Source organism: Ranitomeya imitator, chromosome 2, assembly GCF_032444005.1.
Source record: "Ranitomeya imitator isolate aRanImi1 chromosome 2, aRanImi1.pri, whole genome shotgun sequence".
NCBI classification, from domain to species: domain Eukaryota; kingdom Metazoa; phylum Chordata; class Amphibia; order Anura; family Dendrobatidae; genus Ranitomeya; species Ranitomeya imitator.
This window is the reverse complement of record NC_091283.1, coordinates 390104218-390121336: the sequence shown is the minus strand read 5'-3', so window position 1 is coordinate 390121336 and position 17119 is coordinate 390104218. Positions and strand designations below refer to the sequence as shown.

General features: G+C 46.0%; 1 protein-coding gene across 1 annotated transcript in view; it reads right to left on the bottom strand.

Moving 5' to 3' along the window:
- The window catches only part of LOC138666988 (zinc finger protein 665-like), a 136311-nt gene extending 127722 nt beyond the window's left edge, over positions 1 to 8589 (bottom strand). The window contains exons 1-4 of the mRNA XM_069755196.1: positions 8439 to 8589; positions 8156 to 8335; positions 7949 to 8072; positions 7768 to 7865 (exon numbers count right to left, since the gene is read on the bottom strand). Coding sequence (XP_069611297.1) covers positions 7768 to 7865; positions 7949 to 8072; positions 8156 to 8335; positions 8439 to 8522 — 486 coding nt within the window. The 5' untranslated portion in view covers positions 8523 to 8589. The remainder of the gene's footprint in view (positions 1 to 7767; positions 7866 to 7948; positions 8073 to 8155; positions 8336 to 8438) is intronic.
- Between the last annotated feature and the right edge of the window lie 8530 nt (positions 8590 to 17119).

The window sequence follows — 17119 nt, the reverse complement described above, 5'->3', positions numbered from 1 at the left end:
TAGACATCACCAGCAGCTGATAATGTTCAACTTCAGCACCAGTCAGGGCTGCCAACGTTCACACCAACATGGAACTATAATCCACCACAGCTTCAGCAAGGGGGAGGGGACATCCTCACACAAAAAGGCAACTTCTAAGGCCAAATTTCAGCCAGTCCTTGACCCCAGTATGCGCTATCACAACTATTCCTCTGATGAGGAAGGAGACAGAACATCATACATGCAGCCTAGTACTAGGAAAAGGAACCCATAGGCACCAAGAACGCAGGGGCGGATAGAACCACCACCATTACACTCCGTGCACTTCACCCCAAGTCAGGTGACCAGCATTCTGAACAATCTTCCAGACCCAGAGATTCATCCCATGCCATTTTACAGAAGAATGCAGCAGAACCAGCGGACATATGCAGCCACCTGGAATGATCTCTGGGCCGTAATGGAAATAAAAGCAGGAGATGCATTCTGGCCAATCATGAAGGAACACTTCAAGCTTTCAGCAGACTTAGATGTACACGTCTGGGAGTCAGGGCCGAAGCTGATTGAACAACTCAGAGAGTGGGCCAAAGGAAGGTTGGCCGGACAGGCCTTCAGCTTACATGACATGAGCCAGGAAAAGAGTCTGTGGAGAAGTTTCATGGCAGAGTAATGCAAGTTTTCCAAGACTTGGGCTTCACCATTCATGACCAAATACACAGGCAAATGTTGGCACAGGCCTTCGTGCATGGACTAAGGGAGCCAATCATGAAACCACTGATAGTGGCCAGACCCGAGTACAGGTCAATAGCAATGGACACCCTGCTCACAGTAGCCAAAGGGATTGAGTCCCAACCAGGAGTGCAGAAGACAGCCTCTCTTATAGTCACCACTGACCTGGAAGAGCAACCACCCTGCAAAGACAGAAGAAGTGTCAAGTGTTACAATTGTGGCAAGTTTGGCCATTTCCGGAACCAGTGCAGAGCACCCACGCAACCCAAGAGTTGGCCCAGAGAAACTTGTCAAGGAAGAAGTGCAGGAATCGGTGAAGAGCTCTGCCCATAGGACAGGGGCAAGCCAGGTCCACAAGACACCACGCTCCTAACATGCAAAACACCACGGGTGGGACAAATACCTCAAATTACCCTGAAAGTGGATGGGGTTGTAAGATCTTTTCTTGTGGACACGGGTGCAGCCAGAAGTGTGATGAGACATGTGGAACTCCCCGATCCCACCTGTCTATCAGAATCATCTGTGTCTTGCGTGGGGATTGATGGTCAAGTCAGACATTCCCAGCTTACAAAGCCCCTGAGCATGTGGACTCAGCCAGGACACTCTATTCTGTCCCAATTTGTGGTGTCAAGGACCTGTCCACTCAACCTGCTGGAAGCGGACCTACTGCAGAAGCTGAAGGTGACCATAGTGTTCCAGGAAGATGGGACCATAACACTTTCTTCACCCCTGACCCAAGAAGAATCAATCATGCTGGTGGCCCTACAACAACCTCAAACAACTGATGCATGCCAACCCAAGGAGGTACTGGACGTAGTACCAGAAAGTCTATGGTCTAAGGTACTCCAGGTCGTGGGAAAACTTCAAGTTGCCGCAGTACGGGTGTCACTCAAGCCAGGTAAGCCGTATCCTCGTAAGGTCCAGTATCCCCTGTCCATCACCCAGAGTCAAGCTGTCTCTGACCAACTGAAGGTCTACCTGGAAATAGGAATCATGATTTCTTGCACATCGCCTTGCAATACCCCACTTTTCCTGGTCAAGAAAAAGCCAGCCAAGTTCAGAATGGTGCATGACCTGAGGGCTGTGAACGAGGCTACGGTATTTGAAACCCCAGTTGTGCTAAATCCGAACACTCTGCTCTCAAATGTGCTGGCCACACCAACAGTGTTCACAGTGATCGACCTGGCCAATGCTTTCTTCAGTGTTCCCCTTCACCCAGACGACCAGTACCTGTTCACCTTCATGCACCAGGGGGCACAGTACACATGGGCGGTGATGCCCCAGGGGGCTCAGAACAGCCCCTCACAATTCACCAAAGCAATGTCCACAGTCCTCAAAAACTGGATCACAGAACATGCAGAAGTAACCCTGTTACAATACGTGGACGATCTGCTCCTTTGTGCAGTTGACTGACATGTGTAAAGCACATTCCGTGTCTCTACTAATCTACCTAGCAGAGCAGAAATGCAAGGTCTTGAAAAACAAAGCCCAGTGGAGTCAGAAGCAAGTTACGTTCCTGTGACACTGTATTGCTCACCAGACGAAACACCTGACAGATGACCGGAAGACCACAATGGAGAAGATAGTTCCTCCAACAACTCCAAAAGGTGCTACAGGCCTTCCTTGATCTAGTTTCGTATTGTAGGACCCAGGTTCCCAAAAAACAAAACGGCGGTCCGCAAAATCGGAAGTCACGGCGCAACGCAAAACAACCTTCCGTTGACTTACAATACGGGCCGGGCCCGTAAGCCATGAAAAATATTTTTTTCACGGCCGTATATACGGCCCCCATGGCCATACGGCGCGCCATGAAATTATTGCAGCCCCATATAAATCTATTCGGGCAGCAAAATCACGGCAAGTGTAAAAGCAGCCAAAAGAGCGCCAAACATGCAGGACAGGGACCAGAGCTCCAGCCGAGCAACCCCAGAAATACTCGTCGAGCTCCAAGCACAGTTGTGTAACAGAATTTTATACCATTGAGCAGTGAAGATAAAATAATTTACATTTTTACTACCAAGATTATGCGTTAGCCCCAAGTATTACATGTTCATACTGGGAAATGGGTAAAAATGGCACGAAGATTTGTCCCACAATTTCTGCTGAATGTAGAAATACCCCATATGTGGCTGTACAGTACTGCTTAGCCATACGGAGAGACTCGAAAGGGACAGAGCTCTATTTGCCTCCTGGACAGGGGAGAGTTACAGAGAGTCAACCCTGGTGCTGGACAGGGGAGAATTACAGAGGGTCAGTCCTGCAGCTGGGCAGGGGAGAGTTACAGATGGTCAGTCCTGCAGTTGGGGGGAGTTGTTAGAGATGTTTTTAGGTGGTTCATTGTTTTTGCTTCTAAACTGCTCCCGATACTAATAAGTGGTCGAAAAACTGGAGTGTAGCTTGGGACCAGATCAGAGAATCGGTAAGGAAGTAGAAAAAGAAACTTTAGTGGTTCTGAGCTGGAAGTCCATATTAGGTAGCCAAGCATTTGCGGGGACCATGAGACAGCAAGAACAGAAACTTATTGTAAGGGCTTGTGGTCTGAGGGCCAGTCAAAAAAATCATATTGCATTCGGACCAATGTTATTCAATGAGGAAGTGAAGCTGAATAACAAACTGCATGAGGGACAAAGAAAATTGCTGCTATACATAATCACTATCCGTTATTTCCCGAGACTCAACCATCCACGTTTACGTGTTAAAGAAAAAAAATAACAGTATAGATTCCGATTTTTACAGATGCTGTGCAAACCTTTAACATAGAAAGCTGGAAACGGTAAAACTTAAATGATTAATGTTAGTTATGAGCGAATATACTCGTTAATCGAGATTTCCCGAGCATGCTCGGATGTCCTCTGAGTATTTGTAAGTGCTCGGAGATTTAGTTTTCATCCCCACAGCTGAATAATTTACAGCTACTAGCCAGCATAAGTACATGTGGGGGTTGCCTAGTTGCTAGGGAATTCCCACATGTAATCAAGCAGGCTAACAGATGTAAATCATTCAGCTGCTGCAAGATAAATTAAATCTCCAAGCACTTACAGATACTCGGAGGACACCCGAGCGTGCTCGGGAAATCTCGAGTAACGAGTATAAATGCTCATCACTAATTAATATCTGCTGCTAAAAATAACAGATTGCACATGGATGACAAGTAAGAAAAAAAATCCCACTTAATCTGGATATAGCACTGAACTATTTTTCATATGGTTGTGTCAAACTACTTGAAACCTGACCTGGAGTTTATAAAAATCTAGATAGCAAGAACATGGATTGTACAGAGAAAGTGGTCTGCATGGAAAAGAAAGAAAGTGCTATCAGGAAAGATGGAGGGCCAGCGAAAACTACGGGATGTAATTCTTGTGCATGCCCTCATCATCTCCCACCTCCATTACTGCAACACTCTCCTCTGTGGCCTCCCCGCTAGCTCTCTTGCACCACTCCAGTCTGTCCTCAACTCTGCTGCCCGGCTAATCCACCTCTCTCCTCATTTCTCCCCTCTGCAAATCCCTCCACTGGCTCCCAATTCCCCAATGAGTCCAGTTCAAACTACTAACACTGATCTACAAAGCCATCTACAACATGTTCCGTCCCTATATCTCTGAACTCATCTCCCAATATCTTTCCTCACGTAATCTTCGCTCCTCCCAAGACCTCCTACTCTCCTCCACACTTATTCGTTCCTCACACAACCGCCTCCAAGATTTCTCCCGAATATCCCCCTTCTTCTGGAATTCCACGCCTCAACACGTCCGATTATCCACCACCCTCGGATCCTTCAGACGGAACCTGAAAACACATCTCTTCAGGAAAGCCTACAGCCTGCAATAACCATTCTGCCGCCTCACCACCACACGAGCAACCGCCTAACCACCACCGGACATGCCGCACCCTCGACCTTCTGTCTCTTCCCCATTAGCCAATAGAATGTAAGTCCGCAAGGACAGGGTCCTCTCCCCTCTGTACCAGTCTGTCATTGTAAATGTGTTTACCATAAATGATATCTATAACTCTGTATGTAACCCCTTTCTCATGTACAGCACCATGGAATTAATGGTGCTATATAAATAAATAATAATAACTACTGGAAACACTATAAGTTATGTGCCTCTGCTGGAAACAGAAAATGGTTTGGGTCATTGTCCTTCTGCCTTAGAGAAAACAGCTGTCATGAAGGAAAAAACTTGATAGGTCACAATACTTAGGGTACCGTCACACAGTGGCATTTTGATCGCTACGACGGCACTATCCGTGACGCTCCAGCATCGTAACAATATCGCTCGAGCGTCGTAGACTGCTGTCACACTTTGCAATGTACGACGCTGGAGCGATAATTTCATGACGTATGTGCGATGTAGAAGCCGTTGGTTACTATGCGCACATCGTATACAATATCGTGCATACCTTTGTTACACCATGCGATCATGCCGCCACAGCGGGACACTAGACGACGAAAGAAAGTTTCAAACGATCTGCTACGACGTACGATTCTCAGCGGGGTCCCTGATCGCAGGAGCGTGTCAGACACAGCGAGATCGCTGGAACGTCACGGATACATCGCTGGAACGTCACAAATCGTGCCGTCGTAGCGATCAAAATGCCACTGTGTGACGGTACCCTTAGACAAGTCCTATTGTTCTCCACTGATATCCACTGATATCAGTGCGAAGAGACATCCTCCACACCATTACTTCACCTCTACCACTAAGAACTGTGGACCCCTGACAGAAAAGGTCTATGGATTCATGCTGCTTGTGCCAAATTCTGACCTTCAAATCAATCAAGATTCATCTGAACAGACAATGATTTCCATTGCTCAGTAACATCATATTTGCTCTTTCCTTTCTGTAGGACGGCAATGACCCTGGGACTGGTCCCCTGCCGCTATACCTGCATTCAAACACATTAGTTGAACACTAGCGCAGTATTCATCTGCAGTGTGTATAACTGTACCACATGTTCTCAGCACTATTGTTCACATTTTCACTAATACATTGATAACATCCATGGGATCCAATATCACTGGATATTTCTCATTGATGACACCATTCTCAGTATACTCCTCCCCAATTTTTACATAGTCGTCCTGGCTAGTGATGAGCGAATATTCTTGTTACTTGAGATTTCCCGAGCACGCTCGAGTGTTCTCCGAGTATTTTTTAGTGCTCGGAGATTTAGTTTTCCTCACCTCAGCTGAATGATTTACATCTCTTAGCCAGCTTGATTACATGTGGGGATTCCCTAGCAACCAGGCAACCCCCACATGTACTTATGCTGGCTAACAGATGTAAATCATTCAGCTGTGGCGATGAAAACTAAATCTCCGAGCACTAAAAAATACTCAGAGGACCCCCGAGCGTGCACGGGAAATCTCGAGTAACGAGAATATTCGCTCATCACTAGTCCTGGCTAATCTAGCACCAATGACAGTGTTCAATGTCATTTAGATTGCTCAATCTTCCCATCCTGAAATCTGATCACTCCGATTTATGCTGCACTCCGAGGTCATGTGTCTAATAGAGTCAGATGGGAGTGTGGAAGGGTCTCTAATACATTGTATGAGGGAAGGGTCAGAGAGCTGTATAACTGACGGGGCTCGCATTGCAATGCTCAGAATGCCAGCGGCTCTCCCTACCCGAGTGTGCCAGCTGCATAGAAATACAGTCAAGGCCGAACAGGTTGGCACCCTTGAAATTGTTCCAGAAAATAAAATATTTCTCCCAGAAAATTATTGCAATTACACTTGTTTCGTTATGCACATGTTTCCATTGTGTATTTTGAAACAACATACAAATACAGAGGACGAAAGGAAAATTGTACATCAGTATGTTTGGGGATCACTGTCCTCCTGGAAAACACATAACCTAGTCGCACACCCAGCATGTAAGCCAAAGTCTGATAGTAATCTTCAGATTTCATGACGCCGTTTACACAAAGCACACAGAGGCAGAGGCAGCAAGATGACCCCAAAATATATTTGAAACTCCACTATATTCGACTGTAGGTACTGTATTCTTTTCCTTGCAGGTCTCATTCCATTTTTGGTAAACAGTAGACTGAGGTTCTTGACTAAAAAGCTCTCTCGATCTCATATGTCCATAAGACACTTTCCCAGAAGGATTTTGGCTTACTCCTGTACATTTTGCCAAACTCCATTCTAGCTTTTTTGTGTCTCTGTCAGTAGTGGGGTCTTCCTTGGTGTCCTGTCACAGTATTTCATTTTATTAAAATGTTGATGGATAGTTCGTACAGACACCGATGTAACCTGAACCTGCAGGACTGCTTGAATTTCTTTGAAACGTCATTGTTCTATCCTGTGTGGACTATCCTGTGTTGCAACATTTCATCAATTTTTCTCGGCGTCCATATCCAGAGAGATTAGCTACAGTGCCATGGGTTGTAACATTCTTGATTATGTTGTGCACTGTGGACAAAAACATCACGATCTCTGGAGATGGACTTGTAACTTTGAGATGGCTTATACAGTTCAACAATTTTGGTTCTTGAGCTCCTAGACAGTTTTTGTCTCCTCTTTCTGCTCTCCATGCTTAGTGTGGCACTTACAGACACACAATGCAAAAATTGAGTAAATTTATCCCCCTTTATCTTGTTTCAGGTGTGATTTTCATAATTCCCCACACCTGTTATTTGCCATAGCTGAGTTTGTTTCAAGCATCTGATGAGCGTTCAAAAGTTGCTTACTCACAACTTTAGAAAGGTGGCAACAAAAATTTTGTCTGGACCATTTTGGGGGTTTTGTGTAAAATGATGTCCAATTTGCCCTTTTTTCATAGTTTTTTTGTTGTTTCAAAACACACAAAGAAACAAAAACATGTGTATAACAAAACAAAATTTTCTTGAACACTTTCAGCCATGACTGTCATGCTCGGATCAGGGTAAGGAGAGCCGCTGGCCAGTATGAGCTTTGCGATGCCATCCCGGTTTGCGCTAGATAGCCATATGAGTCTTCCCTTATAGTGGTGGATAAAACAAGACTGAACACAAGACCTTTACAGCCTTCTACACATCATAGGGGAGATCTCATGACACCTTCTTTCCATCTACCTGATGATCCTGAGGAACATTGGGATCTTCTTGTTTACAGTCCTGTGGAAGAAGAGGACGGTGACATCTCTCTGGTGTTGTCCTCTTACTGGATAGAACTGGAGGAAACACATGCAGGGACTGAAATCATTCTTTACATACAGAAACTTATGGGCCATGTGTATTTAGTCGTGTCTATTACCTGGTGATGTGAGGGGCTGGGGAACCTCCATCATGACGTCCTTGTACTGATCTTGGTGTCCTTCTAAATATTCCCACTCCTCCATGGAGAAATAGACGGTGACATCCTGACACCTTATAGGAACCTGGCACATAGAATGATACTGTCATCCCCCCAGTCCCTTCATAGCATTACTGTATAATGTCCCAGCATTCCCAGCAGTGTCACCTCTCCAGTCAGCAGCTCAATCATCTTGTAGGCAAGTTCTAGGATCTTCTCGTCATTGATGTTCTTATGTAGCAGGGGGTGAGGTGGAGGCCCTGTGATTGGGCTCAGGAGTCTTCCCCATCCCTCAGACACAGGGGCCTGACAGTGCTCAATAGAGGTTTTTTTCACTACTGTGTAATCCTGGTTATGGACAGACACATTAATAAATCTCCTCACCTCACCAGCTCTGTCCGTCTGTTATTCCCATAGATAAAAATGATGTGATGTCGTCAGAATCTCTTACCTCTCCAGTAAGCCGGAAGAGCATCTCTAGGGTGAGGTGTAATATCTTCTCCATCTTGTCCCTGTTGTCCCTGTCTCTATCCATCCTTGTTGGGTCAGCCAGAAAAATTCTCTTATACAGAAGATCTCCACTGAGAGGATCCGATATTGTAGGGACCTGAATGGGGAGAAGACAACGATGTAACATCATAAAGATCCCATGTAAGAAATCTCCGAAGCTGTTACCGGCGTCACATGATCACTATATCCAGTCATGGCCCCGTCCTGCCCCCGGTATAACACAATCCGATTATAGTCACATACAGAGATTTACCATAAAATATCTCCAATCCAGCACAAGCGCACACAGTATGGCCGCGACCCGGAAGTGACAAAGACTTCCGGGTGTAACAGGAAGAAGATGGTGGCACCCATTATGATAAGGACACCGGCGCTGATACTCCGGCTTCCAACATGGCATCCCCTCAGGACCCTGCAGTGCCTTCATTAGAAGTCACAGCAAAAACACCTGACAGCCGTACGAGCAGCAGCGGACACTCCAAACAAAGCAGGTCCTCCACAAGGAGTACCAAGGATAAGAGATCTGACCGATCTATTCCTCAGCCTGTGCCTCAGTCTCCTTCTCTTCAGACGGCAACTTGGCATATAGCTTCACTGGGGTGAGTGTGTATTCCACCCTATTAAGCTGATTATTGTTCCCTTTTCTTCTATGCACCCTAGGCAAAAAGAACCGAAAAAAGAAACACAAACAACGTGCTTTATGTTCCCAGCCCCTCCCGGATACTCAGAAAGAGATTGTGTCACACATGTATTGAATCCACCTTACGTGAAGAATCCTCAGTAAGGTCAGAAGACATTAGAAAAATGATTAGAGATGAGTTACGAACCTTACGAGGTTCCGAGAGTATTCCTGAAAGTAAAAATAGGAGAAAATATGATTCACCAAAATCTGACCAGACTACTGATGTTTAGGATAGAGATACGGACGTTTCCCAGGAATATGTTTCCTCAGTGCGTGAACAAGACACATGCTTTCCAACAGAAAGCATTGATAATCTAGTTAAATCTGTCTGTAAAGGTACCGTCACACTAAGCGACACTGCAGCGATACCGACAACGATCCGGATCGCTGCAGCGTCGCTGTTTGGTCGCTGGAGAGCTGTCACACAGACCGCTCTCCAGCGACCAACGATGCCGGTAACCAGGGTAAACATCGGGTTACTAAGCGCAGTGCCGCGCTTAGTAACCCAATGTTTACCCTGGTTACCATCGTTAAAGTAAAAAAAACAACCACTTCATACTTACCTTCTGCTGTCTGTCCCCGGCGCTGTGCTTCCTGCACTGGCTGTGAGCGCCGGGCAGCGGGAAAGCACAGCGGTGACGTCACCGCTCTGCTTTCCGGCCGCTGTGCTCACAGCCAGGGCAGAGAAGCACAGCGCCGGGGACAGACAGAGGTAGGTAAGTATGTAGTGGTTGTTTTTTTTACTTTAACGATGGTAACCAGGGTAAACATCGGGTTACTAAACGCGGCCCTGCGCTTAGTAACCCGATGTTTACCCTGGTTACCAGCGAAGACATCGCTGAATCGGCGTCACACACACCGATTCAGCGATGTCAGCGGGAGATCCAGCGACGAAACAAAGTTCTGGACTTTCTTCCCCGACCAGCGATATCACAGCAGGGGCCTGATCGCTGCTGCCTGTCACACTGGACCATATCGCTAGCCAGGACGCTGCAACGTCACGGATCGCTAGCGATATCGTCTAGTGTGACGGTACCTTAACACCATGGGCATTGAGGACACCAAAGACCCTAAAACGCCACAGGACATAATGTTCGCTGGCTTATCAGAAAGGAAAAGACCAACTTTTCCAGTAATAGCAGCAATTAAAAATTTGGTTAAAGGGAACCTGTCACCCCCCCTCAGGCGTTTGTAACTAAAAGAGCCACCTTATGGCATTCTGACAAGGTGGCTTTTTTAGTTATGATGAATGCACACGCTGAAATATACGTTTATAGAATATGCCCCCTCATACCCTGAAACCGTCCCGGAGGCGGGACTTTCCTTCCTAATCAGACGCAGCACAGCCGTCGCTCCGGGCCTGTGCGCGCCGGGCGCCGCCTCCTCTTGCAGCATTATCGTCTCGGCGCCTGCACACCAACTTTTTTTTTTCGTCATGCGCAGTTGCGCTGCCCTTTGTACTTACAGCGCAGGCGCCGGGGACAATAATGCAACAAGCGGAGGCGGCGCCCGGCACGCACAGTCCCGGAGTGACGGCGGTGCTGCTTCTGATTAGGAAGGAAAATCCCAGCTCCGGGACGATTTCAGGGTGTGAGGGGGCACATTTTATAAACATTTATTTCAGCGTGTGCAGGCATCATAACTAAAAGAGCCACCTTGTCAGAATGCAGCATTTGTGGTGCACAAGGTGGCTCTTTTAGGTACAAATGCCTGAGGGGGGTGACAGGTTCCTTTTAAAAAAGAATGGGAGAGCCAGGGGCAAAGATGGTTACCATCATCATCAAAAAGACGTTATCCTTTTAATGATGAAACTATATCCACATGGACAAAAGCCCCAAAGGTGGATGCGGCGGTAGCATCCACGTCTAGAAAAACCTTGCTGCCAGTACAGGATTCATTTTCCTTACAAGACCCACTGGACAGTAAAGCTGACTCCCTCTTAAAGAGGGCATAGTAATCATGTATGGGGGCATTCAAACCGGCCATATCAGCTACATGTACGGCAAGATCCAGGTTAGTATGGTTAAACGACCTAGAGGGAGGGTTAAAAGGCGGGCTCTCCAGAGATAAACTGATCTCCTCTATACCCTTGATCAGAGGTGCTACAGACTTTTTGGCAGATTCATCTGCTGACTCCATTCGGTTTGCGGCTAAGGCTACTTTCACACTTGCGTCGGTACGAGTCCGTCGCTAAGCATCAGCACGACGTACCGACGCACGTAATGAAAATTATGCACGACATGGGCAGCGGATGCAGTTTTTCGACGCATCCGCTGCCCATTCTAAAGTCCAGGGAGGAGGGGCGGAGTTCCGGCAGCGCATGCGCGGTAGAAAATGGCAGACACGATGTACGAAAAAACGTTACATTGAACTTTTCTGTGCCGATGGTCCGCCAAAACACGATGGATCCAGTGCACGGCGGACGCGACGTATGGCCATACGTCGCGATCCGTCTGCAATACAAGTCTATGGGAAAAAAAACGCATCCTGCGAGCACATTTGCAGGAACCGTTTTTTTCCCAAAACAACGGATTGCGAAGTACATCACACGACACAAGTGTGCAAGAAGCCTTAATCAGCAGGCCTGACCAGCGCAGCACGCCGAGCTCTTTGGCTAAGGGGTTGGAAAGGAGATCCCCAAACAAAATCTAAACTATGTGGCCTACCATGCCAGGGTGAGTGCCTGTTTGGTACAAAATTAGATGAAATCCTAACTAAAGAGGGTGAGAGGAAAAAGGTATTCCCTAGTAATTATTTTCCATGTTATAGGAGAGCATTCCGGAAGCCCGTATTTAATAAAAGAAAGGATTTTAAAAACCAGGACCGCTGGGCCAGTAGAGACACCAAACAAAAAGGTGCATTTTTTTTGGAAAGCCCCCATTTAAAACAGAAGACAAACCCCATTAGAACAGATTTACCCATAGGTGGTAGATTTTTTTTCCAGACAATGGCAAATAATAACTTCCAACTCTTGGGCAACTAGCCTCATAACTTCTGGCCTAAAATTAAAATTTGCCGAGTCCCTCCGGACTCATTTCTATTGACTTGTTTAAAGTCTCAATCTCAACAGGAGGCTTTGGAGCAGTAAATAATAAATCTCCTATCCAAAGGGGTATTAGTTGGAGTCCCATTTCATCAGAAGGGAAAGGGATTTTATTCCCCTTTATTTTTGGTCCCAAAACCAGACTGGTCATACAGAACTATAATAAACCTAAAGAGATTAACCCCTTAACGACCGCCGATACGCCTTTTAACGGCGGCAGTTAAGGGTACTTAAACCACAGCGCCGTTAATTAATGGCGCTGTGGAAAAAGTGAATAGCGCCCCCCAGAGTCGGATTTTCTCTGGGGTCTCGGTTGCCGGGGGTAGCCGAGACCCCAGAGAACATGATTCGGGGGCTATTTTCCCGACCCCCGAGTTGCGATCGCCGGTAATTAACCGTTTACCGGCGATCACAAAAAAAACGCGATTTCCCTTTTAATTTCTCTGTCCTCCGATGTGATCGCACATCAGAGGACAGAAAAATGGGGTCCCGATAGCCCCCCGATTCTCACCTGTCTCCACCGACGCTCCTCGTGTCTTCCGATGGGCGCTGCCATCTTTTTCCGGCAACAAAATGGTGGGCGCATGCGCAGTACGCCCGCCGGCCGGCACCAGGAGGATCTTTGGGGTCTCGGCTGCCGGGGGTAGCCAAGACACCAAAGAACATGATCGGGGTCGGTTTTACAGACCCCTGTTTTTTGCGATTGCCGGTAATTAACTGTTTACCGGTGGTCGCAAAAAAAACCGATGTGTAATTCTCTGTCCTCTGATATGATCGCACATCAGAGGACAGAGAAATAGGGGGATGCGGGGACCCTATTATACTTATCGGTGTCCCTTGGTCCTCCTGCGTCCTCTCCTGCCCGCCAGCGTCTTCATCGGGAAACAAAATGGCAGGCGCATGCGCAGTGCGCCCACCATCTGTCGCCATCTGCCGGCCGGCAGGAGAAAGCAGTTGGGGCTAAAATTAGGGTTAGGGTTGGGGCTAAATTTAGGGTTAGAGTTAGGGTTGGGGCTAAATATAGGGTTAGGGTTGGGGCTAAATTTAGGGTTAGGCTTCTTTCACACTTGCGTCGGTACGGGGCCGTCGCAATGTGTCGGCCTGACATACCGACGCACGTTGTGAAAATTGTGCACAACGTTGGCAGCGGATGCAGTTTTTCAACGCATCCGCTGCCCAGTCTATGTCCTGGGGAGGAGGGGGCGGAGTTACGGCCACGCATGCGCGTTCGGAAATGGCGGATGCGACGTACAAAAAAACGTTACATTGAACTTTTTTTGTGCCGACATTCCGCCAAAACACAACTGATACAGTGCACGATGGACGCGACGTGTGGCCATCTGTCGCGATCCGTCGGCAATACAAGTCTATGGGCAAAAAAACGCATCCTGCGGGCACATTTGCAGGATCCGTTTTTTGTCCAAAACGACGGATTGCGACAGATGCCAAACGAAGCAAGTGTGAAAGTAGCCTTAGGGCTAGGGTTAGGGCTAAAGTTAGAGCTAGGGTTAGGGTTGGAGCTAGGGCTACGGTTAGGGTTGGGGCTAAATTTAGGGTTAGGGCTAGGGTTGGGGCTAAAGTTAGGGCTAGGGTTGCGGCTAAAGTTAGGGTTAGAGTTGGGATTAGGGTTAGGGTTTGGATTAGGGTTGGTATTAGGGTTAGGGTTGGCATTAGGGTTACGCTTGGGATTAGGGTTAGGTTTGGGATTAGGGTTAAGGTTAGGGTTGGGATTAGGGGTCTATTGGGATTAGGGTTAGGTTTGAGGTTAGGGTTGAGATTAGGATTAGTGGTGTGTTGGATTTAGGGTTTTGGTTAGGGTTGAGATTAGGGTTGTTTTGGGGTTAGGGTTGTGATTATCGTTAGGGTTGTGATTAGGATTATGGATCGGGTTGGAATTAGGGGTGTGTTGGGGTTAGGGTTGGAGTTAGAATTGGGGGGTTTCCACTGTTTAGGTACATCGGGGGTCTCCAAACACGACAGCCAATTTTGTGCTCAAAAAGTCAAATGGTGCTCCCTCCCTTCTGAACTCTGCCGTGCCCCCAAACAGTGGGTTACCCCCACATATGGGGCATCAGCGTACTCGGGATAAATTGGACAACAACTTTTGGGGTCCAATTTCTCCAGTTACCCTTGTGAAAATAAAAACTTGGGGGCTACAATATCTTTTTTGTGGAAAAAAAAATATTTTTTATTTTCACGACTCTGCATTCTAAACTTCTGTGAAGCACTTGGGCATTCAAAGTTCTCACCACACATCTAGATTAGTTCGTTGAGGGGGTCTAGTTTCCAAAATGGGGTCACTTGTGGGGGGTTACTACTGTTTAGGTACATCAGGGGCTCTGCAAACGCAACATAACGCCCGCAGACCATTCTATCTAAGTCTGCATTCCAAAACGGCACTCCTTCCTTCCGAGCTCTGCCGTGCGCCCAAACAGTGGTTTACCCCCACATATGGGGTACCAGCATACTCAGGACAAATTGGACAACAACTTTTGGGGTCCAATTTCTCGTTACCCGTGTGAAAATAAAGACTTGGGGGCTAAAATATATTTTTTGTGGAAAAAAAAATATTTTATTTTCACGACTCTGCATTATAAACTTCTGTGAAGCACTTGGGCATTTAAAGTTCTCACCACACATCAGAAAAGGTCCATGGGGTGTCTAGTTTCCAAAATGGGGTCACTTGTGGGGGGTTTCCACTGTTTAGGCACATCAGGGGCTCTCCAAACAAGTCGTGGCGTCCGATCTCAATTCCAGCCAATTCTACATTGAAAAAGTAAAACGGCACTCCTTCTCTTCCAAGCTCTGCGGTGCGCCCAAACAGTGGTTTACCCCCACATATGGGGTATTGACATACTCAGGAGAAATTGCAAAAAAAACTTTTGTGGTCTAATTTCTCCTGTTACCCTTGTGAAAATAAGAATTTGTGGGCGAAAAGATCATTTTTGTGTAAACAAATGCGATTTTTTATTTTCACGGCTCTACGTTATAGTCTTCTGTAAAGCAGAAGCAGGAGAAATTGCACAACAAAGTTTGTGGTTTAATTTCTGTTTTTACACTTGTGAAAATAAAAAAAAAATGGTTCTGAAGTAAAATGTTTGCAAAAAAAAGTTAAATGTTCATTTTTTCCTTCCACATTGTTTCAGTTCCTGTGAAGCACGTAAAGGGTTAATAAACTTCTTGAATGTGGTTTTGAGAACCTTGAGGGGTGCAGTTTTTAGAATGGTATCACACTTGGTTATTTTCTATCATATAGACCCCTCAAAATGACTTCAAATGTGATGTGGTCCCTTAAAAAAAAATGGTGTTGTAAAAATGAGAAATTGCTGGTCAACTTTTAACCCTTATAACTCCCTAAAAAAATTTGTTTCCAAAATTGTGCTGATGTAAAGTAGACATGTGGGAAATGTTATTTATTAACTAATTTCTGTGACATATCTCTCTGATTTAAGGGCATAAAAATACAAAGTTTGAAAATTGCAAAATTTTAAAAATTTTCGCCATATTTCCGTTTTTTTTCCAAAAATAATCGCAAGTAATATCGAAGAAATGTTACCACTAACGTGAAGTACAATATGTCACGAAAAAACAATGTCAGAATCAGCGGGATCCGTTAAAGCGTTCCAGAGTTATAACCTCATAAAATGACAGTGGTCAGAATTGTAAAAATTGGCCCGGTCATTAAGTACCAAATTGGCTCTGTCACTAAGGGGTTAAATATCTTCTTAGAAAATCAAACCTTCAAAATGGAGTCTATCCGATCCACTGTAAAACTTCTGTTTCCCCGTTGCTTTATGGCAGTCCTATACTTAAAAGATGCGTATTACCATCTACCAATCTTTCTCAAACATCATCAATATCTGCATGTGGCGATCATGATGTAGGGGCAAGTATGGCATTTTCAATATGCAGCAATGCCCTTTGGACTGTCAATAGCTCCCAGAGTCTTCACCAAATTAATAAAAACACCGTAAGAGGAAAAACCTCCACTATTCTAGACAAAAAAAGACCAGTACACAGGCAGAGATGCTTACCTGTCCAAGGCCTCCAACAATTGCACTAGCCAAGGTGCAGCGGACCCAAGTTAAGATGGCAGATGGCAAATACACAGGTGCAATAATACCGATAATGCAGCCAGCCTACAATCAGGATTTGGCCGCTTGGCACACCTGTGCAAACAAATAATCTGTATGAGGCATGTTTACACAGAAATGCAGAGCATATGGCTCAAAGCCAATTAATGACGCCATATAGCGGGCTAACCATTGCTGTCTATAATGCATCCTGTGTGAACAGAGGCCACAGTTTACAGAGCCTTCTAGGGCCCAGCTGCACCCTGAAAAATATATAAAGTGCACAAAAACATAACAATGTATGCAAGGTATTGGTTGATATTATGGCCACAATACTTAAGCCGGCAACCCATGTGAAGGGTCCTTACATATTGCCGGTCCCTAATCTAACAAAAAACACACCATAAGAGGAAAAACCTCCACTATTCTAGACAAAAAAACACTAGTACACAGGTAGAGATGCTTACCTGTCCAGGTACATACAGATTATTTGTTTGCACAGGTGTGCCAAGCGGCCAAATCCTGATTGTAGGCTGGCTGCATTATCGGTATTATTGAACCTGTGTATTTGCCATCTGCCATCTTAACTTGGGTCCGCTGCGCCTTGGCTAGTTCAATTGTTTGGAGGCCCTGGACCGGTAAGCATCTCTGCCTGTGTACTTTTTTTTTTTTTTCTTCACCAAATTAATGTCAGAAGTAATGTCATATTTAAGGTTAAAAGACACCCTCATAGAACCATACTTAGCTGTACTGTTAGTGGTGGGAAATTCCCCTTCACAGTGTCAGCAATGCCTGTTTGAAATAATTTCATCCCTGCAGGAATT